This window comes from Apostichopus japonicus, chromosome 1 (genome assembly GCF_037975245.1).
Source record: "Apostichopus japonicus isolate 1M-3 chromosome 1, ASM3797524v1, whole genome shotgun sequence".
Classification (NCBI taxonomy): domain Eukaryota; kingdom Metazoa; phylum Echinodermata; class Holothuroidea; order Aspidochirotida; family Stichopodidae; genus Apostichopus; species Apostichopus japonicus.
The window spans coordinates 2,137,921-2,164,074 of record NC_092561.1 but is presented as its reverse complement, the minus strand read 5'-3'; the positions used below and the strand labels follow the sequence as shown (position 1 = coordinate 2,164,074).

Below are 26,154 nucleotides of genomic sequence, written 5' to 3'. Positions count from 1 at the left end.
GATTTTGTTCTTTGTAGCAAGGCCGCTGAATACCACTTGTCTTAAAATGTCAAACTTATAGTCTACAAATTTCATTTCAGAGGATGCCCTGAGCTGTTCCTCCCACCCCAATATTCCCCCTCCCCACAGCACGCACCCTCGCACTATATCACCGTACACACCAATCAACTTTCAGATGAGACGAATCTCACGTTTGCAGAGAAATTTGCGAAGAAATAATCTTTCAAAACAGATCCTATGTAATTCAATTTTGCGTACCATCCTTGTTAGTCACATTAGTTTGTACTTGACAATACAAAACAGTGTTTACATTGAGAAAGCAACATTTAGACTGGACTTGACAACACCACACATACTGACATTGACTGATTACAGCCTATTTATATACGATATACACCCAGCATTTCGTTCTACGTAAGCAGTGTCGATTACATTTTAATACTTCCATATCAAACATTAAATTCCTCAATAATAGATTATAACTCAGTCTCGTTTACAACACCATGATTCCGCCGAAATATCTATCATTTCCGTAACCCGCTTAAATCACACTGTAATTGTAAAGGGAATCGCATGTTGAAGGCTGAAGCATCAATATCCGACCAGCATGCGATCCAAAAAAAAAACCAAGCCTGATACGACTGCTCAAACAGCAGTGTCGTCAGCCTATAATTTGCATACACAGGCGGCCGCCATTGTTGTGGGAGGGTGTACATACATTGACCAATACGAGTAGACCCTCTCGTAATCTATGTACTCGCATTAGCTCAGCGCAGCACGTTCACTGTACTGTGTACGATCCTTCTTTCTCCTTTTGTTCATGGCTTTCGCATTCTCCTTCTTTCCTCACACACGTTCGTTTTGTGTGGGCTCGTTTCATTACCAATCATCATCAGATTCCGGTTATCGCCATATCACTGTGCGTCGAAAACCCTTCTTTCGTGATTCGTGGGAAATTTAAGGAAATATGAGAGGTTCAAGAGCATGAAAATTTTGTCGGAATTCTCATATTTTGCAAAGGCGTTCATGAAAGGTTCAGTGTATTGTGGCTTTATGGAGCAACAAATCTTGCTGACTGTACGGACTTAAAACATTACTTCGTTTTGAACATAATTTTCAACTCTAATTTACCTCCAGGTGATTTAACAGATGACCTAGTTGTGGAGCATCGGTTTCTTAAATCCTTATCGGAGGAGTAAGGGGTCAAAATGGCCAAATTTCTGGACAAAGATCCGTTCGTTTACGAGCAGGAAAAGTCGGGCTTTCTTCAAAGTTTACAGCAGTTTCATGCAGCCAGAGGGTCAGTGTTTGTAATGATCAACATTCATTTAAATTTGCCTCCACATTTCTCGCGTTATTGTTGTAATTCTTTGTTTACACTTCGACTCTTAGTTTAACATGGGTCTCGTCATTTCCTCGTGCACAATAAGGGTTAGCTTTGCTGTAAATTAATTAATCTATTGAAGGCATATGATGTGCTCTTAGCTGAACTCCGTAGTTGTTATGCATTGAAATGTCTGTAGGACTGTAACTACATCATGGCTAGGTTGTGACACTGATAGAGTGTGGTGCTAGGGTTGTGGCCAGGCATCCCTAGCCTGCTTAAATCATGGACCATTTTGTACCTTACTGCAAAATTCAGAAGGCAACACAGATGTTGCCTGCCTTACTCAGCTTTATAACATACTATTCTGATCGTTAACTTTCCAATACAAATTTAAAATTCTGTTTAATTGAATATTGCTGCTGTGAATTTGTACTGGCTATGGTAATAATAGTAATACCTCATAATATGCTGCACAAGGGTCTTGAAGTTTGACTGCCATAGCAGTCTTTAATGGGAATGCACATCAAAATGATTTACGTTGAAGTAAAATTGTACATTATTTCATCTGTTAATTGCTGTCCAAAATGTTCTATACCTTTGAAGATAATTGAGCTGTAGGCCTAGACAAGGCCTAACCTAAATCTTATGTGCACCATTTCTCTAAGAAACATCAACCAGTCAAAGCAAGTTATGCAGCGTGCCCCATTTCTTTTATTTGTTGCATTACCATTTTGTTGTAAAATTAGACTGTTTGGTGGACATCACTTAGGGTGTGCGGTTGAATATTTGATGGTAGAATTACCTAACAATGCCATCTAAGTTAATGGCTTTGTAGTCTTCTTGATAAATAGTAGGCATATTAACCCTAAACAGACACCTTATGATGCTGTTCTCCGCTATTACTTTGGCCTGGACAATATCCCAATGAAAGAGAAACACATTTTCATGCTCCAAAAGAGCACTACATGTATGTTAATTACCCTGGACATTACATTCTGTTAGACCACTAAATGCGTCACCTGTCAAAGTGAAATAACAGTCAGGGATCTCCTTTAATGTGATTTAAGCAGACTGTTTGCTAACAAGTAACGTAAGTGTATCTTCTGCTTGCTACATCCTCCTGTTAGATGTTATATATGGCATAGGCCTAAGTCCATAATGTCAGCAAAAGACTGCATCTCTTTGTCTCTAATATGGTACAGTCAGCTGGTAGTTAAATTAAGCCTTTTCAGTTAACAATTATAATTAATAATAATTTACAAGCAACATTTAGATTCGTCGACTGGTCGTGACGCAACTCAGACATTGTTACACGTGTGGAAAGTCTTGGTTAGTCGGGCCATGTGTGTGCTTGAAACTATGACAGAACTAGACCGCAGTAGCACAGTTTAAAAAAATGTAACCAATCACAGGGTGATTAATTTGCTTGTGACCTAAACTAACTCCTGTCGTTAACAAGAAGCAATGTTGTGAGCAGATAGTCACGACTATCAAAAGCTAGGTCACAACAGTCGAGTTGAGTCGGCATATATGCTACAGGGCTTAGACTGTTACAGTGCATGACTGTGTGGTGATAGTTCTCAAGATATTCATGACACTATGACTAATGTGTTTATAGCACTAATTAATGTGTAATGAACTAGCCGGAACCATCTTGTCATAGAGGAAAACGTCAAATTAATTTCCATCATTCGAAAACCACATGCAAAACTTATTTGTAAGGCTTCTATCATCCAGGCACAAGTAATCCAACTGAGTAAAATCATTCAGCCATAACTTACAATTGAACATTTAATGTATCTAGTTTGACAACAAACTGTGCTATAGTTCAATGTGTTTCTAGACAACCTGTGAAAGCAGCTTTTGCCTCCTTCCCCTCCACCCCTCCTCCTCCCCCTCCTCCTTCTTATGCTCCCCCTAACCCCCTCCTCCCTCTCCTCCCCCTTCACCCCTCCTCTCCCTCCTCCCTCCCTATCCCATTAACCTAGTACAGTACTTAACTAACCTGCAGGCATGTCTTACACACTAACATTTCCCAAGAACTTTGTAAATCTATGGTCATGTGGAGTAAGATCAATTATGTAGTATTGTTGCCATTGTTAGTGTGTTAAAAAAAAAAAAAAACTGTTCTACATTTGCTTCCACTCTCAGGATATTATCCTGACTGAGCCTTTTGCTGTACATACAGACCTGAAGTTGTCCACCTGTCATATTAAATGTCTGGTTAAGTGCCGGGTAGGGTAATCGACACTTCAGTTTTAGTGATAATCTGCAGGAAACTGAAAAAAGTACTTTTCTTTTGAACATGAAAAACAGTTAATTTATTTAAGTATTGCATACTGTAACACTGCAGAAATAGAAATTATTATTTAAGACATTCTTCATGCAATTTTGTAGACAACATTACCTTTGCTAACCACAATTTACAGTTTATGATAGCACCCCTTGTACCTTGTGTCTTGTTCATTAAACAAACTGAAGGTTTAGCTGTGCAAATACCTACCTGTACAGTGACTTAGCGATGATTATGGCTATATCGGCAAGGTACACTTGGATTGTAAAAATCTGGTAAAAAATTGGTAAAAAGGTGAAGTAGTTGCTGTTGTTTTATTTGCAAGAGCTCTGCCTTCTACATTATAAAGCTGCAGGAATGAATCATCCATATATCTGTTGGTACTGTACAGTGTAGCCTCAAACCGTGCAAGATCCAACTCTCTTCAAGATGGTGCTTGTACTTTAAGCATCAACCAAGAGATATCCTGCTTCCCAGTGGTGAAAATCTTTGGCTATATGTAGAGTTACCGGGCACTTGTACAGCAGTGCATATCCGACAATTATTCAAAGCATAATTGAAATTTTGCTTTAAGCCTGGCATGCTCCAGTTGGCTTCACATGTTTGTCTACATGTTACTTTGCATCAAAACATTTGTATGTATTGAAAAAATACTTGTATTAAGCTGTTTGATACAATACATTCTGTGCTATTGATATGTATCTGGTTTTCTTAAAACCCATGTAACACAGTAAATTTCAGGAAAGACTATTTTTGAGTGTTTTTATCATACCTTACAGGTCTGTAAATAATATGAAATTAATGAAAGTAGAACTGAGCAGGAAAGGAAACATACAGTACATGTACCTTCTGTAACTAATAAAAAGGAAATTGAAGAAGAAATGTATCTAGGTATCATTCTCTTATTAGGTTGATTAAAATATGACCTACCTATTTCGATGCCAGAGTGGTGCTGTAACATGTTCATACAGTAGCCCTAATTTTTGAAAGAAAAAGACTGTTAAAGACCAAGACAGACGTTGGCATCGCAGTGTTTTGATGCTTTAGAGAGACAATTTTTTTTTTGTTTTTTTTGGGGGCTTATGGCATTTTAAACATAAGTTTCTAGCATACAAAATGTGTGTGTTTCCACTAAATGTGCTAAAGTACTAAATACTACATGAATGGTAAAATTAGGATGGAGGGGGGAAGTGGTTGTTGACTATGAGGTGGGTCGGAAGGGGTGCTAAAATGTTAGCATTTGGTAGACCAGTGCAGTAGCAATGAGAGGAGTGATTAGTAATTAATGTTATCATTGTGTGAATACATATTTATCCATTGAGTTTTTGGGGATTTTTCATTCAAATTGATCTGTTGTTTCCTTCCTGATAGGTCTCCTTTCAGACGAAAACCAACTGTAGATGCCAAAGAACTGGATTTGTACCTGTTGTACTTGAAAGTAACTGGTCTTGGAGGCCTTCAAAAGGTTTGTCTACAACAAATTGATAAGTCATTTTTTGTTTTTTTGGCTATTTGCTACAACTAGAAAAATTTTTTTATTGAATGATGTCTAGGAACCTCTACAAGTTGGGTACAAAGCTTAAAGACTATATTTTACCAGGAAATATTTGCTTGTTTTTTTTTCCGCTTTTTTTCTGTATTTGATGAGAAGACTTCAGATGTCCGTTTTCATGGAAAATACTTTCATGGTTTTGTCATTTCCTATCTTTCCCTTTGTTGTTTGTAACAATCTTTCATTTACTATATATACTTATAGAGCGATGGTTTGTTCTCTAAAATCCATGGAACCAACTCCCCCACCCCATCCCCACTCCCAGGTGGTACTGCACGGGCAGGGCTTCACAGCTTCCACAATCCTGGAGCAAACATGTGCTTTTTGTACATATGTGTATGAATGTCCTATATTGGTTGCATTAGACACAGTCTGTAGCTTTCAGCCGATTCTCAATTGAATGTCTCTGACTTATGATGTGAAGAAGCCCTACTTTACAGCTTTTAAAGAGTACTTACAGGTCAACTGGAGTGTGTGCAGTTAGAATGAATCTAACCACCACAACACTTGAAAAATATGTACAGTATTATTGATTTTGCAATTTGTGTACATGTTAGGTTAAACATGTGCGTCCTATTATGCATTAATTGTGCACGGTTTTGAAAATGAATCAATCATACACACACATTACATGTCATGCCAGTGTGTCATAATAGTAGTTTAGAGTCACTGCAGTACGTACAGTAGTCGACAAGGTTAACAAAAGCATGAACTTTGCACAGTCTGCCTTTTTTACCCATTTTTTTCTCAATGAATAGTATAACTACGAGGCAATTTACAAGTTGATTATTTGTGGGGTTAAGAAAGGTTGTGATTATTGCAATTAAAGTTATCGCGTCATAGAACGTGCCATAAGACCGTTTTGATGGTGTCCATTGTTACACAGGTCTATATTATTAACTGTTATTTTCTGGTTTTGCTTTTGAACTGCATTTCTAAGTCTCTATGTTTTCTCACAATGTTTAGCCTATATTTGTAAGTTAGTTCATTGTTATGTCATCCTAGTATTCAGAGAGGTGTTCTTGGCACTGGGTTCTGGCTAGTTCATTACTGAGTTTGCCACCAGGTTGTACGCTGCAGGGACAGCACATGATACTGTATTAATAGTGAAGTAATTTGATTTGAGCAAAATTGCTCTGTGGGTCAAGCGTCAAATAGATTAGCTAGTAAAAATGAGATACCCACCTTGACTACCATACAGTCTACCATACACTCTACCATACACTCTACCATACAATCTACCATATATACTCTACCATACAGTCTATCATACAGTCTACCATATACTCTACCATACAGTCAACCATACAGACTACCCTACAGACTATCATACACTCTAACATACAGTCTATCATACAGTCTACCATATACTCTACCATACAGTCAACCATACAGACTACCCTACAGACTACCATACACTCTACCATTCAGTCTACCATACAGTCTACAATACAGACTACAATACAGTAAACCATAGTCTACCATACAGTCTACCATACAGTCTACCATACAGACTACCATACAGTCTACCATACAGTCTACAATTCAGTCTACCATACAGTCTATCATACAGTCTACCATATACTCTACCATACAGTCAACCATACAGACTACCCTACAGACTACCATACACTCTACCATTCAGTCTACCATACAGTCTACAATACAGACTACAATACAGTAAACCATAGTCTACCATACAGTCTACCATACAGTCTACCATACAGACTACCATACAGTCTACCATACAGTCTACAATTCAGTCTACCATACAGTCTATCATACAGTCTACCATACAGTCTGCAATACAGTCTACCATACACTCTACCATACAGACTACCATACACTCTACCATACTGTACACTCTACCATACAGTCTACCATGCACTCTACAATACAGTACATACCCTAAAGGTACACTACCGGAAGGCGTTAGCAGTTTATGTCTGGACAATGGGTTGTCACAAAAAACAAAACAAAAATCCCCCAACTCATTTTACAGAACATCAGCCTGCCAGTGACAGCTTTCTCACTACTTGTGCCCACCGAGGCAGATTTTCTTTTAGTGATACAAACAAAAGAAATTCAACAGAAAAGATTGGAAAGAATTAACAAGAGTTTACCACTATTGAAAATTAGACCAATTATCGGGAGAGGGAAACCACCTTTCTCCTTCTCCCAGACTGGGAGACCCCTTCCTCCAGCCTGCAAATTTGAGCACTTGACACCCGTGAACGGAGTGTGATTTGGACTCACTACTTGTCATATATTCCTCCCCCTTTTCATTCTTGTCCTCTTGTGGTCAGTGTTTCCTGATAGATCTATGTATAGTAAGTTATTGTTGTTCCATTTAAGATCTTGTTTATAACCAGATATTTGAACAATTTTGAAATGTAAACATAAAGCATCAACCATTAAGGATAGTCTTTCTAATATATATATAAGTTTTGTGCATATGTTTGGATGCTTTCGATTTCCTTTCACAGGAAGCGGGCTTGCATACTTGTTTGGGAGAGTTTCCTGCAATTTTCCCCTTGTCCATTTACCTCTATTCATTGTTCATGAGTACTTCAAAAATATGATATATGTATAAAACTGGGTCATTGTCTGCCTTGTGCATGCGGTGGATATAATTACATACCGGTCTGTTAGTATACAAAGAACCTTTTGGCTAAATTTGGTTTGATGCTTTTGGAGTGTTAAGATTCTCAAAGTACATCATTGTAACTTATTGTGTAGAACGAACAAGGTTTTTAACAGTCGCTCATCAAAAATTTCCAAAGAAGTTGAGGTTCTATTAAATATTTGGATTTGTTTACCTTAGTGTGCTGTAATTATGCTCTTACTATAGGTTTCTAGCAGACTTTTACACACACAAAAAAGGGTTACCAGTACATTAAAAATAAAATACATACTTGTCAGCTTTTCGTATGCAGGTGGAAAGTATTGTGTGTTGAAGTTATGTCTGGCTGTGATGATCTCATCATGTCTGTAATAATGAGTGCTTAAATTGTGTTCAGTTTTGCAATGAACACATGTACTTACTTTATCACTGTGACTGCAAATTTGTTATTCTATCGTTGTTTTATAACCCCGTTCCATTTTCATTTCTCGTTTCTCGATAGATCACAGATAATGGACAGTGGGATGACCTACTAGAGCTTTTTGAGTTGCCTAGGAATTGTAGTCATGCTGCTAATGCCTTACGCCTGTCTTATATCAAGTAAGTCTCGTCGTTTTGTTTCATTATATTCTGGTGTTATTTTTACTCAGTTTATACATACCTGATTGTTGGAATACTGGGGATGGCTGAGGGGAAGGGGGGGGGCGGGGGAGAGGTTCATCCCAGCCGTGTCTGATTTGGAATTAAATCCGAGCATCTTCATACAGGAAAGAAGTACGGTGTATCTTGAACGATCTCTCTAAGAGGTGCTCTCTTCGATACAAAATCCTATGTGGGAAGCAGGTAGCTTACTTGTGCGATTGAATCCCACATCTTCGTGATTGGAATTGCTTCCTTTTCAAATTCTACAAATTTTGGGAACATTATGCCTGATGTCAAAAACTTATCACTGGATAAATTTTCATTTCTATCTTTTTCTGGGGAACTATATCAACTCATTTTTGTTAACGTTTTGATCAAGATTCTGTGGCCCTTGTATGTATGTCATCTAGGCAAGGTTAGTTTTACAATATTGAATGTTACAACCAATCACGTTTTTTGTTTACAAGATTTCATTCATTCTTCCTTTGACTGTTTCTGTTAAAATAAGTCAATATTTCTCACAACTATAATATTTTAATAAAATAGTCGCCCAAAATTATTATTGCTTTGGCCTCAAGACAAGGACATTTTCTGCAATATATCTAATATCAATCATGATAATAAAGGGCATTGTTTAAAAATATATCAGAGTAGCCTTCAAGACACGTCTTTCAAGCGTATGTATATAGATTCTAGTCTAGTTGTTTTTGTTGAGCACTGTCAAACGTTTGTACTATGTAGAAAGTCGTTCACATGGCTGTAATAATGATTTTTGGTCATCTGCGACGTTGTGTAAACCGAGATTATATAAAATGATTGAAAGAAACCTCTCTTCTCTAGTCATGTCCGTTGATTCATTCCTCTCTTACCTGTCTCTCGTCAAATCATGCATTTTGCCAGATCTACCTATTAACCTGAGAAGTTGATAGCGTTCTTTCATAGCTGAGCTGCGACTCCACAGAAGAGGCTCACTCTTCTCATTCGTGTCAGTCTTTTGTTAATATGTCAGATTAGTAGATTAGTTTAGGAAGAGTGAGGAAGTGGCCAGGAATAAATCATGTGGTATCTCGTCACAGAAATGCTGTGCAAAATGCACAACTTTGTTATGTGCAAAGATGCATAGCAGTCTGTGTACACAGATACGATAGTATCTTATACCAGAGAGACCAAATTCAGAGCCTGCAGAAATCCTATGCAAAATGTGAACACTAAATTAGTCCCCTGGTGGGGGAGTTGACCCACTTTTGAGTGATTAAGTGGGAATGCATATCTACTAAAATGTTAACCAATGTTTGCAGGTTTGTTAAATGAAGATGTGCATGGTTTGAGTGGAAGTAGGTAGTAGTATTAAAATGCCATGGTTCTATATTAATACTCAAGGCAATTTAGTATTGTGTGTAGAATATCTTGTTACCTTGTTGAACTAATAAATTGTGATATACATTTTGCCTGCTTCAAAATCTGCCAGTACTACATCGTGTTAGCTGTTAAGTGGGTGTAGATATATGTCAACTCTGGAATCTAAAAATATTGCCGGGAAGATAAATACGGAGGTGAACGTTATTGCATAAATAGACAAGATTAATGACATGATATCTGTATGTGAAAGCTTGTACAGAAACTAGTTCAGCTTACGTAGTTGTTTTTACATGTACAGTATATCTTCATTGGGTATACTGTAGCTTGTAGCATTGATCATTGGTCACTTGATACTAGAGAAAAAAGTTTGCGTCCCATGAAAAAGGCTTCCGTTTATTGCATGACCTACTTTTACTAGTGTAGTTGTCAAGTTGCGAGTATATCACTGCCTATGCTTTGTGAATGCTCTAGACATAATATAGAGCAGATGGCCCAGTGCAATAGATTTTCTGTTTCACAGGAGTGCCCCGCCTTGCCCCACTTTTTGCCCACCCTGCCCCTTTCAACTGTGCTTGTACGTCCTACTTCTGTGGTTACTCCATGCTTTGACCTTGCAGCGCTTTCACCAACCACCAACGCTACAAGAATCCCTGTACACCTACAGTGCAGATATCTCGCTAAATTCTACACAGTTCATTACTGTATGCACTGTACAAAGACCTTTTTGAACTTCAGAGTTTCAACTACACATGCACAAATCAACAAAACCTGACCCAACATTTACTCTGGGTGCTTTGCAGTGTTTGTAAACAACCAGCTCTACAAAAAGTACATTAGGCCTACGCAAATAACTTAGTACGCAATGCCGATTAAATAAAAAATCAAACTTCAGTGGCTACTTTTGACGATGAATGCAGTACAATAGTTACGCATGAATGTTGTACCCAAATGACTGGAAGCACATGGTCAAAGGGACTGCAAAAATTTACGCAAGTTTGCAACATACATATTACTGTGGTATGAATGCACATTTTACATTGGCAACTCTCAATGTGGAGAGAACAAACATCCTGTGAGATGAAAAATCCTTGTCAGTATTAGAGATGTTAGTTTCCCACAAATTCATAGATTATCTCAACTGATAACATTTCTGCTCAGCAGGATGATACATATATGATGTGATACAGTAGTCTCAGAAACAATTCAAGTGCATCTTCGCACCATGAGCGCTTGTTGTTGAAATGCAACAAGGCCTAGGCTTATGATATTTGAGTGCACACATATGATAGCCGATAGCACAAACTTCGCTATCTCTACACAGGGGAAAGTAATGCTAGAAGTAGTGGCATACTTTGTGTTCATCGAGCACTACAGATACAAGCATGTTTGCAGATAATCGGTAAGGGACTATTATCCAATGAAATCACAGGAAATTTGGAAAAGCATCACTGACTATTATTAGCATGAAAATCTCCGTAATGGAAATGGTGTTAACACTGTACCTTGCCATTGATCGTTACGATGTATTTGTTTGCAAACAAATTCAGTCATCCATAGGATTGGAAGAAATTTTGGTTCTTTCCACAAGTAGTAGTTTTGTGAAAAGAAAGAAAGAAAGATTTTCATTCAAAGAGGTGTTTTGTTATGTTTGTCATAGGCCTACTGTAGTTGTGTTGGTGTGCACTTCGGCTTTGTTCCTCAAATAGAAAAGTTTGTGGCTGCCCGGACTGCAAGCAACTTGAAGATTTTGCGTCCCTGGCTAAAACATTGCGCCCCATGCAGAATCCTGTGTTCGTAACAATGCTGTATACTGTTTTCTTCATTAGAACTTTGTATACTGTGTTCTGGATTCCACTCTATAGCCTGATTCCTGTGCACAGTAATTCAACACTTTTTTAACATAATTCATACATAGCTCAGTTTTTGTACATGAACAGTACAGTAGGCCGTCTAGATACAACTGATCAAGTTTCACCTCAGATACTGTTGCTTGTTAAGTCCTCGATCTGGACTTATGGAATTATGGGAATAATGGTGTTGTCAAAGTTACCTACTAAAACATTTTGCTAGGCAATGTTACTGGCATTTAACTACTTTTCTGTGTTGATTGGTTTTGTAGAACTTGAACAGTATAGGGACTACTGTATAGTTCAATATATTTTGAATCATTAACCCAGAATTCTAAACAAATATAATTTGTCATTTCAAGCCATTGAATCAAGGTTTTAGATGTATATACTTTACAGTCAGGTCTAATTAGAAGTGATCAACATTGGAGAGATTTACCGCACTCTCCTCTGTAACCCGTCTCGAGGCAATGGAGTTTGCTTACATGTACAGTATATGTTGCGCACACTATTACTACCCAAGCAGCTGGTTACATTTAATACTAAATTTACATTAATCCTCTTTCCATTACATTCCCTTTGTTCCATCTTGATTAAATCTTTGCTTGCCTTACTGTGGTCTCTTCCCAATCTGTTCTCATCATGCATACCTGGCATTTGTCCATAACTAAGCAGACTTGTCTCTTGGCCACTTATTTGAATAGTTCTCTTATAAATATTTTGTGGATTGTTCTTCACTTTGTACTATTGACAAGACAACAGTTGAATTCATGAATCACATCATGCTACTTTCCATCAGACACGGTAAGTAATTAGTGCAATGTGCTGGAAAAAAGGAAAACGCTACGAAGCGCCTCCCCAATGTAGCAAATCTATGCAATTAGCTGATAATTAGTTTTTCAGCACCAGTTAATGACCACGTGCCCAATGTCTTTGTTTTTTCTTCTTCTTTCTTGCCAAGTAGAGTGAGCTCTCTAGATGCTTGTACAGTATAGTGGTAACTACCTTTCCTGTGTTAAGTGTAATACTGTAGTGTAAAGTACTTATGTGCCATATGCAAAGGATAGATATTTGGTTTAAAAAGGTACAGTAGCAACTTTTTTGAGGTATGAATATTTATTGTCAACATGTGTCTTTTGTGGCTAGAACTAGTACTGTATATAATACATGTTTATATATACAGTGCAGATCCCATTCTGGGGGTTAGGGAAAGGTTATGTGATACCCTGTGTGGTACAACACAGTAAGTAGTACGATGATTAAAGTCCATTGAAAAAACTGGTGTGCAGTATCAATTGTTTGCGCTAACAAAGGTATTGGCCTTTGTTGGCTATGAGCAAACACAGTAAGCAGATCCTGTTTTGTCTCAGGCTTTGTCATAACCTTCTTGGAAACCTCTAACTTTTATCGATAGTGCTCTAGGGTAAGACCGAAGAAGAAATGAATGTTGACCTTAAAAGTAGGTTAGTGGGTCATAGTCTAAGGAGGGGGGGGGGGGTTTCGGTGGTAAACCAATTTTTCAGGATAGGTGAATTTGAACATTTGTACATTTTGAATGGAGACAGGTATAATCATTGGTAAATGCTCAAGGCAGTCAAGATTGTGAGGATGATGAATGGAAATTCCATGGAATGGAAAATCCGTCTCACTCGAAAGTGAGACGGTAAGAAAAAGTCCCATCTGTTGGCTGGACAACCAGCAAGCATCAACCCTGCCTCCCATGAAAACAGACATTTCGGCAAAAAGATTAATTGAAATCATCGAAAAAAAGAATACAGGCCTTAAACCAATTTTGGAAGGATACATGTGTGATCAGTTGAAGCTCAAAATAGAACGTGTTTCCTGACAGAAGAGTTCTCTCTCTCTCAATCAGGTCAACAGCCATGAATTCCAACACAGTACTGGCAGGTGGTGATATATAAGTCAGTTTTATCATCACACTAGACTAAAAGTGTAGTCGGCAATGCATGAAGAGAAGTACAGCATATATATGTAGAGCTGGGAGTCAAGAAATACAAAATGTCACCTCACTTCAGTACTCTTAACTGTAGTGTTAATTTGTGAATTAAACACTTTGGTTTGGAATCGTAAAATACACTTTATGAAAACATACAGTTCTACGATGCAGTGTGTATTACATGTTGCTTTTTTTCTCACTAGTAAGTAATAATATGCAGTTTTGTACAGTTTGTAACCTTAATGTTGGAGGATACTTTAATAATATCAGTCCGTAATATTAGTGAATACAGAATTTGTTTTGTGCTGTTTGGTACTAAAACCCCATTAAGATGAAGTTTATTACCTTTTAGCCATATATCAAAGCATAAGTAAAAACGTTTTAAAACATTTGTTAGTTTAGTAAGGACATGAAATGATACAAGCTACTGTACCAAACTATGTATGCTTTTAATGCACAGTTAACTTTATGTGAGCTGGTCCACAAACAGTAGTAAACAAATGTATGTTATGATTCAAAATGTATTGTTGAGACATGGAAGTGAGGTGAAAAGTGCTAAAAGGTTACCAGATAACAAGACTGTTGACTACAGTATATAGAAAAACATCACATAGGGATTACTGGTGAAAAGTTAATGTAAGAAAGCAAATATTGGATGTAATACTAATACAACATGTGCAGTACAGTAAACTGCAGTATAAATATTATAGGTGCATATGGAGATCTACCTGTTATTTAAACAAGTTGGCAAGCAACACATGTTGCATATTACTAGGTATATTAAACTGGACATTTTTGAGTAACTTGTATCATGATTTGAATTTCTCCTTTACTGTGCAAGACTCCATCAGGGATATATCCCATAGCATGCACTGTACATTTACATGTATGGAACATCACACTATCCAGTGCGATATTTTGTTGTTGGGTTACATAGGAACTAACTATTCACGGTTCATCTTTGTACTGTGTGTAGATGGTCTGTGTAGTGTACAGCAGGCTTGTAGTGAGTTAGCCTACAGGTACTCATTCGAACATCTTAGCATATAATACTGTAGTTACCTGTACCGGTACCTTGCCTCGTGGCTTTCTACTCATAATCGGTAATACAGTCCGAAACCGATGCAGACAGCAGTTGCACTCGTACTTTGGCTTACGGCTTGTACTCAAGCTAAGGAAAATTCTATTGTACTCATCCTGTTGTACGAATGATACAATTCTGGTGTACAGTGGTAATAGAGATTCTTATAAATAGTCCTAGATTCAAGGTGACCTTACTGTATATGTATAGTTCATGATGCTGATGATAGTGTTGGTTTTGGAAGGTGTTGGTATCTCTACTGACTACTGATCAAATCTATTGTCAGTGAACTGCCAATTGACAACAGATCATGCTTTTACTGCTCCCAAAAGTTTCAGATGCATCATCTGAGGAAAATCATTTCTTTGTTCAATTTTGTTTTATATGCATCGTTGTGCATCTTATGACAACATTGAAATTACAGGGCTGGTACATTATTATTAATCCAGTGTCCTTCATTCTTATTGTTTTGTTCTTACATTTGGCCTTCCCTCCTCCCACTGGAAACTGATTTAATGACATCTTGGCCAGATAAACCGAAATAAAAATGTCTTTTAAAACTAACTGAATGACCTCAGTTGCTCATCCTTACAGTATTTATGTATCATTAATGATCAAAATCAAGCATTGAAACATTGCTACTACATGCCAGCCTAACCCAAGTAGATTTTAATAACTCCCTGTGGTAATTGAACTACTATCAACTATACTGTACCAGGTATACTCTAGTTTGTGGCTTCTTCACATCTGAGAATGCAAGCAGGATATGTTTCTTGGTTTTCCCTCTGGGAGGTAGTAAAGCTGTCCCTGTACACCCGCCATCCACAGCTGAGAAGGGGTGGTGGATCAACTCTGAACGAAATGTCACTAAGCAAGCCCTGAAAAGGTCGCGATGATTGATTATGTAAATCTATTTACCGTACTGTAGTTATTTACAGTGAGTATAGTAGTCCCCCCCCCCCCCCTTACCTGTAGACTCGAGCTGGTCTGTGTTTTTTTCCGGAAGAGAGGACGGCAAGAAACCAGAGATCTCAGGATATGTGATCTTCGGCATTCAATGCTGCATTCTTGATTGCCCTTGTGGGTGTCAACATCCTCCCCGGAAAGGAAACCATGATGGTGGGTCTGATCCTGCGTAAGTGAGCGTCCACACTACAAAGTTGATTGACCTTGCAGCATCTGCTTTCCTTTTCTCAAATCTGAAAAAAGCTGTACATATAGAAGAAAATGCCTTGTTTCTTTCTTGAACAAAGTAAAACCCAGTTGAAAGCGTTATTTTTATACTGTGGCATGCGTTCCTATTGAATATGAAATGTTTCAAGTTTTTTCTTTTAAATTTTTGTAATGTTCATTGACCTATATATATTCAAAGTTTTCATTTTTTAAAGTTGTTAACTTTTCCTTCAGAGCTGAAAATTGAAAAAAAAACAAAAAAAAACATGATTTGACTATCATATCAGTTCATATCAGTACTACTGAACTTGGAATATGAAAATGGATAACAACTTTTTGGATGAGTGTCTAGATGTCAGACGGTTGACTGAAGACTTATGAAACACTTATTTGTTGCAAAATGACGGCACATCGGTGTACGTATCTGATAGCTGTGGTGACATCCTTAAAATGACTATGAGCTATTTTGAAGGCTCTTTTGATCACAAATGGTACAAAAGAATGAAAAGGCAAACGTCGGATTTCATTTTACGTAAAAAAGAAGCATGAATTGGTTGAAACATCTGTATTCAGGTCACTTCCTGTTTACTTCCTTCTTCTGGTTGAAAGCCTACATCCATTACAGATTTTTCAGAAATTGTTTTTGGAAATTCCTGCAATGGCAAACATTTAAGAATATGGATTGGATGCGTTCCAAAATCACGGATATTTCATACATTTGATGATTTACCTCATAACCTATTTTTTCGTAGAATATATCATGAATCATGTTCTATTTCATTCATGATGTACCATGTTCCCCCCCCCCTCTCCTTTTGAAAAGGACCCACTAAGACACCACACCCCTTTCATCACCCAACCTCTTCTCATTTAATCAACCATGAGTTACATTGTTTACATGGCCTTGCAGTAATGCCATAGTACCTTGGCCTCTGGTCACCTCTTCTTTGTCTGGTGTTACAATAGTGCGTGCGTACAGTAACAGTTACAAGACAGTGTGTGCAATTGGCACTGGTTCCCCCGTGTTATTCTTTCCTAATATCAGTACAAGTACAAAGTGTGATTACATTGAAACCAGAGGAGTGAATGCAATCAGTGTGTGTGGTTTATTATAACTGTGAGGATTCCCAGTTCAATTGCTATTGATTGTGTAAACAGTTATCAGCCATCTGTGCTAGATCCGTCTTGTTCTTTGTACTACTAATACATGTATACAGCTCGGCAGTCTACCGTTTATGATCGCTGTTATCAGATAGTCTTTGTTGGGGGGTAGGAGGGTGGGAGTAGGAGGGTGGGAGGGGGATAGTATAGGCTTGCCGAAAATGTGAAAGGATACAAAACGTGTATTAAACTTTGATAATCATGCAGTTTTGTGTGATTTGTAGAGCATATCTTTACCTAGACACTTTTATCCTAGTTTTATTCACTTTAAAAAATCAAATTGCAATCTTTAAAAAGAAAAAAAATTAGATTTGATTTGACTTCTATTTTGAAATGCCTCCTTCATGAGTTACGCCCATGGGTAGTTAATGCAGAATGCTACTTTCTTAGCAGGTTATTATAATCAACTTAAAAATCTGCTTACTGCCTTCTCGTTATTTCATCCATTGGTAATACTTGTACTACAGACCAGCTCAATGCTTTGAGTTGAGGATACCAGCGCTCAGCAGCTGTTTGTTCATTAACCTTTTAAATAATAATCCTCTTCAATCTATGATTGGCCTTGTCTTAGCCATCTACATTTCGTGTGTGGAATCAAGCGCAAGTCACTGCACTAATAGCAAGAAGTACAGCATTGCTCATTTTAATAGTGGAAAATGGGAAAGGTATTTCTCTCTATGCTCCATAACTGTACAACTTGCCTTGAGGGAATTGATAGCCTTGTTTAATATTTTATATGCATTGGATTTCTGATGAATAGATATTATATATTTTATTTTTGGTTATATCTTAAACCATCTCTGTGTTGTGTAGTTACAGTATGGTAGGCATAGACAGAGATGTACAGGAAGTCTTTTTGCTGCTTTTGCAGAAGGAAGACAACCAGAACTCATTTGATTATTCTAATGTAGCGCATCTTGTAAGCCAAGGAATAATTTATCAGTTATCACATCACAAAATATTATGTTAATTGCTATGAGTATGGAGATGCTCAGTTGTTGAGATGATATTTTAGAGCCTTCAAATCTGCTACCCAAAATTTGAACACTTTAATTATTCCCCTTTAAAAATGAGATAAAAAATCTGCATCTTGTTGATAATTACTACAAACAATTAACCTGAAAGAGCAAAACACCAACCGATAAACTATTCTACTTAGCAAATTAAAATCTTCCGTACATACTTGATACTACCCTCCCACAAGTGGTTATTTGATGGACTGGGGCCCGGGGGAGGGGGGAAGGGAATCATATTTGAACAATAAAACCCAACGAGCAAGGTGAATATTGTATTGCACGGTTTTAATAGACCTGTATTAACAAACATCACATTGAATATCTTGAAGCTCGTCAATCATCAAGATAGGAATAGGAGTTCCTCAGAGTCCTGTATCATTCAAAGTGATTAAATAGAAGCAGTGAAGGAGATTCAAGGTTACTTTATCCATCCATAAACTTTTACAGGAGATTTCATCAATGGTTTACAGAACAGTGTTCACTGAACCATTGCATGTATTAATACTCATGGTTTTACTGTGTTCAGAATAGAAACATCTGGTTATGACTAAGCTACAGTAGCTGTGAGGGTTGATTTGCTACAGTATATGATATGATACAGTATAAAATCCATATATACTTAAAAACAATTTTTTTTTGTTTTTTGGTATGATCAACTAAAAACAGTGAATTTTAGTTTGATTTTTGTATAAAATCAATGTACCAATAGTACCCTGGTGTTTGAAAAACCTACTAAATTGAAATGAGAAGTATGCATCAATATATACAGTACCATACAGTTAATGTATTTATGTTTACACACATGAAATGTGTCCATGGCATAAACTTAACTTAATATTTATCTCCTTGGGACTGCTAAACATGTGCAGTTTTACACAGTATTTGCATTATAGGACATGTTACAAAATGTGTGTTTACTTGCAATTACCTTTTGATGTTTATTAAAACTGCTGAAGTATATCTGCTAAACTTCTCTTCAGTAATTCTTTTGGTGGTCATGTTTGTGTTAAAAGGGGTAAAAAAAAAAAGTTGTGCATATCCAACAGTTACTAAAAAGAAATAAGAAAATTGTCATGAAAATGTCAGAATAGTCCATTCTCTGTTTTACCAGGGCAACTCCAAACTTAAGGTTTGCTCAAGCATTTAATAAAACCCACCAGGGGCTACTCACCAAATTCCATTATACTTTATGTAGGCATAATGGTAGCTCAGGGACCTGCCTGTTCTAATGTAAGTCTGAGCGCTAGTACTTATTAAATTCGCTTCTCTTTTACCTGTCTCCTCACAACCTTAGCTCTCTTGTTCTACTGCGCCTAGTATGTCCTGATAACCTTTTAACACTCTGCCCCCTCTGTGACTGGCCCCTCCAGTCCTTGCCCTTCCTTCTCATTCTACCATTCAAAGTGTCTAACACGTATTTTAGGAGTGGATTTTCTTCCCTTTCGATTTCGTCCTAGTATTTATTTGGCCATTTGTCGTTTGTTCCTTGTCATCTTTCCTATGCTGATCCATACAGTACATCTAACAATAACTACAGGAGGATCTTTTGTGTCATGTACCTCGATATTTAAAGAGAGGAGTTTGATTTATAGAATGGGGTCATAAGTGGCAGGTAGTCTGTCGGTAGAATCATTCAGTTTGTAGAATTAACACGTTTGCATGTTGTTGTTCACAACTGGTTAAACATTCCCTATTTTTTTTTTTTTGCATTGATTTTTCCCTCCAGGTACTTAGAGCCTTATGAGAAGGTACATTTCTTAGGTGAAGATGACGATGACAGGGGCGATCAGTCAGGTGCCAGACCGTCTACACCAGTTACAGCATATCATAGAGGTAAAAGAAAGACACTAGCACTTTATCCATCCATTGAATAAATTGAATAATGTGTGGATTATCCCAGTCAAAACTGCAACCATATGTTAAATTGTTTTAATACTGATCATGCATACAAGATCAGTGCTCTTGACATTGAATGTAAGCTTAGCGATATATTTAAATATATGAAACTTAATATTTACTTTGCTCCTCGCTTACCTGTCCCCTCCTCCCCCCCCCCCCCACAACCATTATATTCTCATTCTACCAAGTCAGAGGGAACTGGTAACCTGTTTTAGCACTGTATGCTCTCTTGGACCGGTCAGAGCCTCCTCAATCTACCCACAAAGTGTCTGGAAATGGGGGAATGGGGTTTCTTCCTTTTTTCCCCGGCCTTTGTAGTTTTTCAATTTATCTCAATCTTTCCATATCTGGGTAACCGTTGGTCCCAGACTGTCATTGTTTCATTACAATTTATTATATTAATAACTAAATATTGGACAGCCAGCTGCAAAAGTCCCAGAATGCCAATGCTTACAACATGTTACTACTGTCAAAACTCTATCAAGCTTTTATATCTCCTCAAGAAGGAGAGTGTCCAGTTATAATAATAATAATAAGACTTATAATGCGCACACACCACTCAAAGAATGTTATAAACATTGTTAAAGGTGTTATAAACATCCAAAAGAAAAAAAAGTACAGTGAGACTGGGGCTTCTGAACACCCGCCATTGGAATATGATGAGTTGTCTTGACTCTGAAATGTCCGATACTTTCAGAAAAACTAACGGATCTGTCGGAGATGGGTAACCATCCCCTGTCACATTCAGCTAAAGATATAACAACAGAATTTTCTGCTCAAGCGTGTTTTATGGCAAGAGGAGTTACGCTGCAGACCCGAACGATATCTCGTTGTCTTCGTCGTTGAAGTAATATAAACCCTTTGGATCTGTCTCTTTTGTTTCCTTCAGGGTACCGAGGCTTATCTGGGATTTGTCTGGATAAACCCAACATATCAGAGTATGACAAGTTACAGCACTCACTGCTATCAGGCCTTCCCAATGAAATAGACTTTGCTATCAACGTCTGCACATTGCTCTCTAATGAAGGCCGGCACGTACTTCACCTCATAAAAGCCCCACAGCTGATAGACCTGTTGCTAGCCCACACAGGGGTCTTCTTTGAGGGGCCAGGCAGTATAAGAACATTGTATGAAGAGAGCTGGAAGACCAATGTAAATAGAGATTTTGTGAAATTTTGGTATAATACCGTGAACGATGATGAAGTCAAGGAAATAATTGGACCGGAACCTTTCAAGCCCTCAGGTTAGTTCAGCTTATAGTAGCTCTTGTAAAAATGATGCAGTTTCATTTCCGAGTGGATGGCAAATTTTAGCATATATATGCTGGTATGTATGTGTGCTTGAATGTATGTTTGTATGTATCCAGTTTTGATTTGAACATGTAATGCAATATATCAAACAATTTTTTCCACCATTGTGGCATTTGTTTCACACCATGATAATAAATCAGAGAGTAATTCAAATCTTATGAATTTGGATTCTAGCAGATTTGTTAGATGGATATTCAGTAGTAAACAGAGATTTGTTATGAAGGTCTGTATATGGTAATTTGTTAGAGATTTTTTTGTTATTTTGTCATCAGACATAATGTAAGCCCCAGACACAGATTCACGCAAGCAAACTTTTGCAACAAATTTATTTAATAATTAATAAAATGTATACATGTCAGATCTAAATTTCTACAATTTGGGAATGCAACAGTATGTCAAAGGAGACAGGAATAACCTTATAGCTTGAATATTCCCAAACCTGGTAAGTTTTGGGATTCCACCTATGTGTGTGTGATCTTTATATGGGATTCTACCTCCGTGTTTGATCTTTATATGGGATTTCACCTGTGTGTGTGATCTTTATATGGGATTCCACCTGTGTGATCTTGATATGGGATTCCACCTGTGTGTATGTGTGTGATCTTTATGTGTGTGTGTGATCTTCATATAGGATACCGCCTGTGTGTGATCTTTATATGGGATTCCACCTTTGTGTGTGTGATCTTTATATGGGATTCCACCTGTGTGTGTGATCTTTATATGGGATTCCACCTGTGTGTATGTGTGTGATCTTTATGTGTGTGTGTGTGATCTTTATATGGGATTCCACCTGTGTGTATGTGTGTGATCTTTATGTGTGTGTGTGATCTTTATACGGGATACCACCTGTGTGTATGTGTGTGATCTTCATATGGGATACCATCTGTGTGTGATCTTTATATGGGATTCCACCTTTGTGTGTGTGATCTTTATATGGGATTCCACCTGTGTGTGTGATCTTTATATGGGATTCCACCTGTGTGTATGTGTGTGATCTTTATGTGTGTGTGAGCTTTATATAGGATTCCACCTGTGTGTGATCTTTATATGGGATTCCACCTGTGTGTATGTGTGTGATCTTTATGTGTGTGTGTGATCTTCATATGGGATACCACCTGTGTAAGATCTTTATATGGGATTCCACCTTTGTGTGTGTGATCTTTATATGGGATTCCACCTGTGTGTGTGATCTTTATATGGGATTCCACCTGTGTGTATGTGTGTGATCTTTATGTGTGTGTGTGATCTTTATATGGGATACCACCTGTGTGCTGATCTTTATATGGCTTAATATGCAGAATGATGCAACCAAATACACCTCTATGTATATTTTTTTTACCTCTGTGGTTGTCCAGAAATAAAACATGTCAGTCACTTATAATATTCTTCCTCTCCTCCTTTATCCTTTCATGTTCAGATGAGAGGCAGTTCAAGGATCCCCAGTTGTTCTGTCAGAGGAAGTTGGGTTTATTGGATATCGAGGGCCAAAGAATATTACAGGTAATGAGATACTCGTCATGTCCTAAACCTGGATAACTAACATAGTCCAGTCTTTCAAGTATACAGAAGGAGGTCTAACCCTCGGGGAGAAAGGTTTGAATAATATGTGACATAGGGAAGACTTACTAATGACAGCTGGTGAAAGAAATTGACGTGGCATAATTTGAAATTCCGGGTAGAAGAATTTTTGCAGGGGAAATGGTAAAACAGACACCGCACATAAATCACAGTAATTTGTATTCAGATGATTTGGGGATACAGTTGCTGATTGGGTTAATTATCCTTAAAAATCTGGTACAAATCTCTACATTGGTTATTATATATGTTGGCATAGATCTTTTACCAAAGTTCTTCATTGGAGTTTCTTGCTTCTTCAGATCCTTGTGGAGTATTTAGATTAATATATTACCTCTCTCTCTGTCGATGAGGCAGAGTGCTTTAGGATTTAGAAACGACAATACTTCTATTCTAAAGTGGGGCTTTTCTGGTCCAAGAAATTTCTAACTTGTAGTCCCATTGGCCTTTTGACCCCTATACTTCCTCTTCCTTTCATATCAATGATTCGGAAGTCCACATTGGCACTGTTACTCAGTTTCGGTATGATTTTAGAGGAATTGTTTGGTCATTAGTGGCCATTTTATAACAACTTGTAGTCCAATTAGCTGCAGTATTGATTAAATCTAATTCTAACAGGTTTGCTTAGAAGAGGAGAGAACAAAATTTAAGAATGCACAACTTAATAGTCAAATTTATCCATTCCTTGCATATCATTGTCTAATTGTCATACCATATTTTCTGTTCTTGCATTATCGAAACTGCTGAACCCTTTATTCACACAAGGGGTATAAATCCTTGTAAGTTTGTACAATTTGAACCTGAGTTTTCATAATTTACAAAATGAATTTGAATTGGGGGGTGGGGGGGGGGCATAGAGACTCAATCTTCATATCTGCATTCATATGAGCCATCTGTTAAGAGCAAAGATTTCCCAAAAGAACGTCTTTAAATCCTCTGTTCTTTCAGGTTGCAATTATCCTGAAGAACCTGTCATTTGAGATGGCCAACCGGCCATTAATGGCAGCTCACAGAACTCTGTATAGGTTTCTACTGCTATGTATACACAACAGCTGCTCCATGCTGAGACAGATTAGTATGGATACATTAAGCAATCTCGCTGACGAGGTAAGTCCTCAGACTCACATCTCTTCATGTCTCTTCCCAGAGACTTTGTTACTTTTCTTCCCCTCAGGACAGGGCATACAGGATCACTTTATCATGGATCTTGACATCGTAAAGGAGCAACCTGCATTTTATTTAGCCTCAAGAATCGGTGGTAAAATCCATGAAAAGGTTATCATAGACAAGTTGATGGCACTGTACTATGTTTTTTTCTTTTTCTGTATGTGTCCAATTTTACTTTAGAAGTAACTTTGGAATTGCCCTAACTAAGCATTCTTCCAGCGTTGACTTGAACTATACATTTATTCAATTCAGGTTTGGTAAATTTAATTTATTTAGATTCATCAACCTCTGCGATAATTACTGTAACCTCAAATAGACAATTATTGTTCAAAAGTTTGAATGTTTGTAAATTTTCTTAATTTTTGTGTATGCTTGTTATTGTTGTTGTTTGAATGGAAACTAGAGCAGATGGTGTTACTATCCTATAGGAAGGAAAAAATGCCCTCCAAACATGGAAGTGTTGTAAAATATTTATAAATTCAACTAAATGTAGATTGTTGTACTCCAAGCCTGTCCTTAGGAATGGTTTGAAACGTGTAGAAATTGCTGTTTATATGATCACACAAAGGGGCAAAAGAAGTAGCACTGACATAAACTCCCGGTAGTCACTTTTGACTGTATTCTGTGATGAGATTCGAAAGCTCTCTATATTAATAAACAGACTCAAGAAAAACTTGAGATGGAACGCTCTCGTTGGTGCACGAGGTTTCATCCCTCTGGCTTGTTTTCATAAGAGGGATGTGGATGACTAAAAGCAAATATTTGGGCCTTTGGAGGTGTTCTTCAAAGTCCGTGAATCAGTACAGATTTTGAGAGGTACATAGGTACTTAAAACAAAAAAAAGGGGAAACAATAAAAAATTAAAGGGAAAACAAGATGGAAAGAGAAAAACTAAAACCACTTAATAAAGTATGAACCTAATAAGTTTTGCAGTTGAAATGTAAAAAAACTCAAATTAAAAAATGTGTGACTTTGGTGTGAGCACCTCAAATCCAAGGCAGTATTGAGACGAACAATTTAGCTTCTGAAGGGATGCGTACTTGGATGAGCAAAGGAGTAGAAGATACATGTATTACCAAACTTTCCAAATTTCCAGCTGGAAATAGTATCAAGTGAAATAGGTTGGAGAAATGTACCTTTTGGGAGGCATCGTTGACAGGACAAAATGATATTTGTATTAGTATGGGAGCACAGAATGATGGCAGCATGGTGTTGTTCTCTTTTGATATGTAAATGAGACATAACGACACCTGGGAAGAATTGTGGCCATCCCTGTCAAACATGTGAATCAAATATGTGAACCATAGGAAGACAGTTGTAGTTGGAAATGCTTACTTACATCAGTAGTTTGTGTCTCCTCCTCCCCCCCCCCAAAAAAAAAAAAGAAAAGTTTTCTGGTGGATGTAATTTTATTTGATACAATTATGTTGTGTAAACAATAACTTGATACTCAATGATAGAAATATTGCCAAGAAAGGATCTGCTGTTAGGGTATATGTAATGATCTGTGCACTCATTTTGTGCAAACACAAAGTGTGCTCTATTGCAGCAGAGGCGACGATTATATTTTCTTTCTTTTTGCAAATATGTTCGAAACGTGCATGTTCAGGGGGAAAATGTGGATTAAAAAAACATCAAAATGATGAATTTTTGAGACAAGGGGTGATAAGTCCTTGGAGTATGGTGTTTGAATTCTTCACATGAAAATGTCCAAGGATTATTGAAGCTGGGTGAGTTCCTGAGAATCAAGAAAATGCCCTGTGAAGTTTGAGGGTTCTTTTTTCTTTTTTTTGTGAATTCTCTAGACAGAGGGCTTAGTTTGTGAAGGCTGCTGCTGTAATATTGCTGAAATTGTGGACACCGTTATTAAAGAGTTTACTCTTCCCTTTATAACGAAATACTAAACTTTGTACAAGGTTTGAAGTCAATATTGATCAATGGAAGGAAAAGTTTCCATTGAAAATGTACAGCTTTTCAATTTTTTTCCTAAAAACCTCATATCTTTTTTGAGAGCCCAGGAAGAAGTGTATGAATTTAATATGCATCTTGAAACTTGTTTAGTCGTCAAATCCCAACTCGTACAAGAACGGTTTTTATTCAGATTTGATTCAGAATTATTTATTCATTGGTATCAGCTTACAGTAATCTAATTCTCTTCAAATTTAGAACATA

General features: G+C 37.3%; 1 protein-coding gene across 2 annotated transcripts in view; it reads left to right on the top strand.

The window, feature by feature from the left end:
• The first annotated feature begins 799 nt into the window (after positions 1–799).
• Positions 800–26,154, top strand: part of LOC139977958 (uncharacterized) — a 52,428-nt gene continuing 27,073 nt past the window's right edge. Inside the window, exons 1-8 of one of the 2 annotated variants that reach the window (XM_071987871.1) lie at positions 815–919; positions 1,138–1,300; positions 4,992–5,085; positions 8,298–8,395; positions 19,758–19,864; positions 20,820–21,173; positions 22,658–22,740; positions 23,764–23,922. In XM_071987871.1, the coding sequence (XP_071843972.1) occupies positions 1,209–1,300; positions 4,992–5,085; positions 8,298–8,395; positions 19,758–19,864; positions 20,820–21,173; positions 22,658–22,740; positions 23,764–23,922 (987 nt within the window). In that variant the 5' untranslated portion in view covers positions 815–919; positions 1,138–1,208. Of the gene's footprint in view, positions 1,301–4,991; positions 5,086–8,297; positions 8,396–19,757; positions 19,865–20,819; positions 21,174–22,657; positions 22,741–23,763; positions 23,923–26,154 lie in introns of both variants that reach the window. The other variant, XM_071987800.1, reaches the window with a different exon arrangement.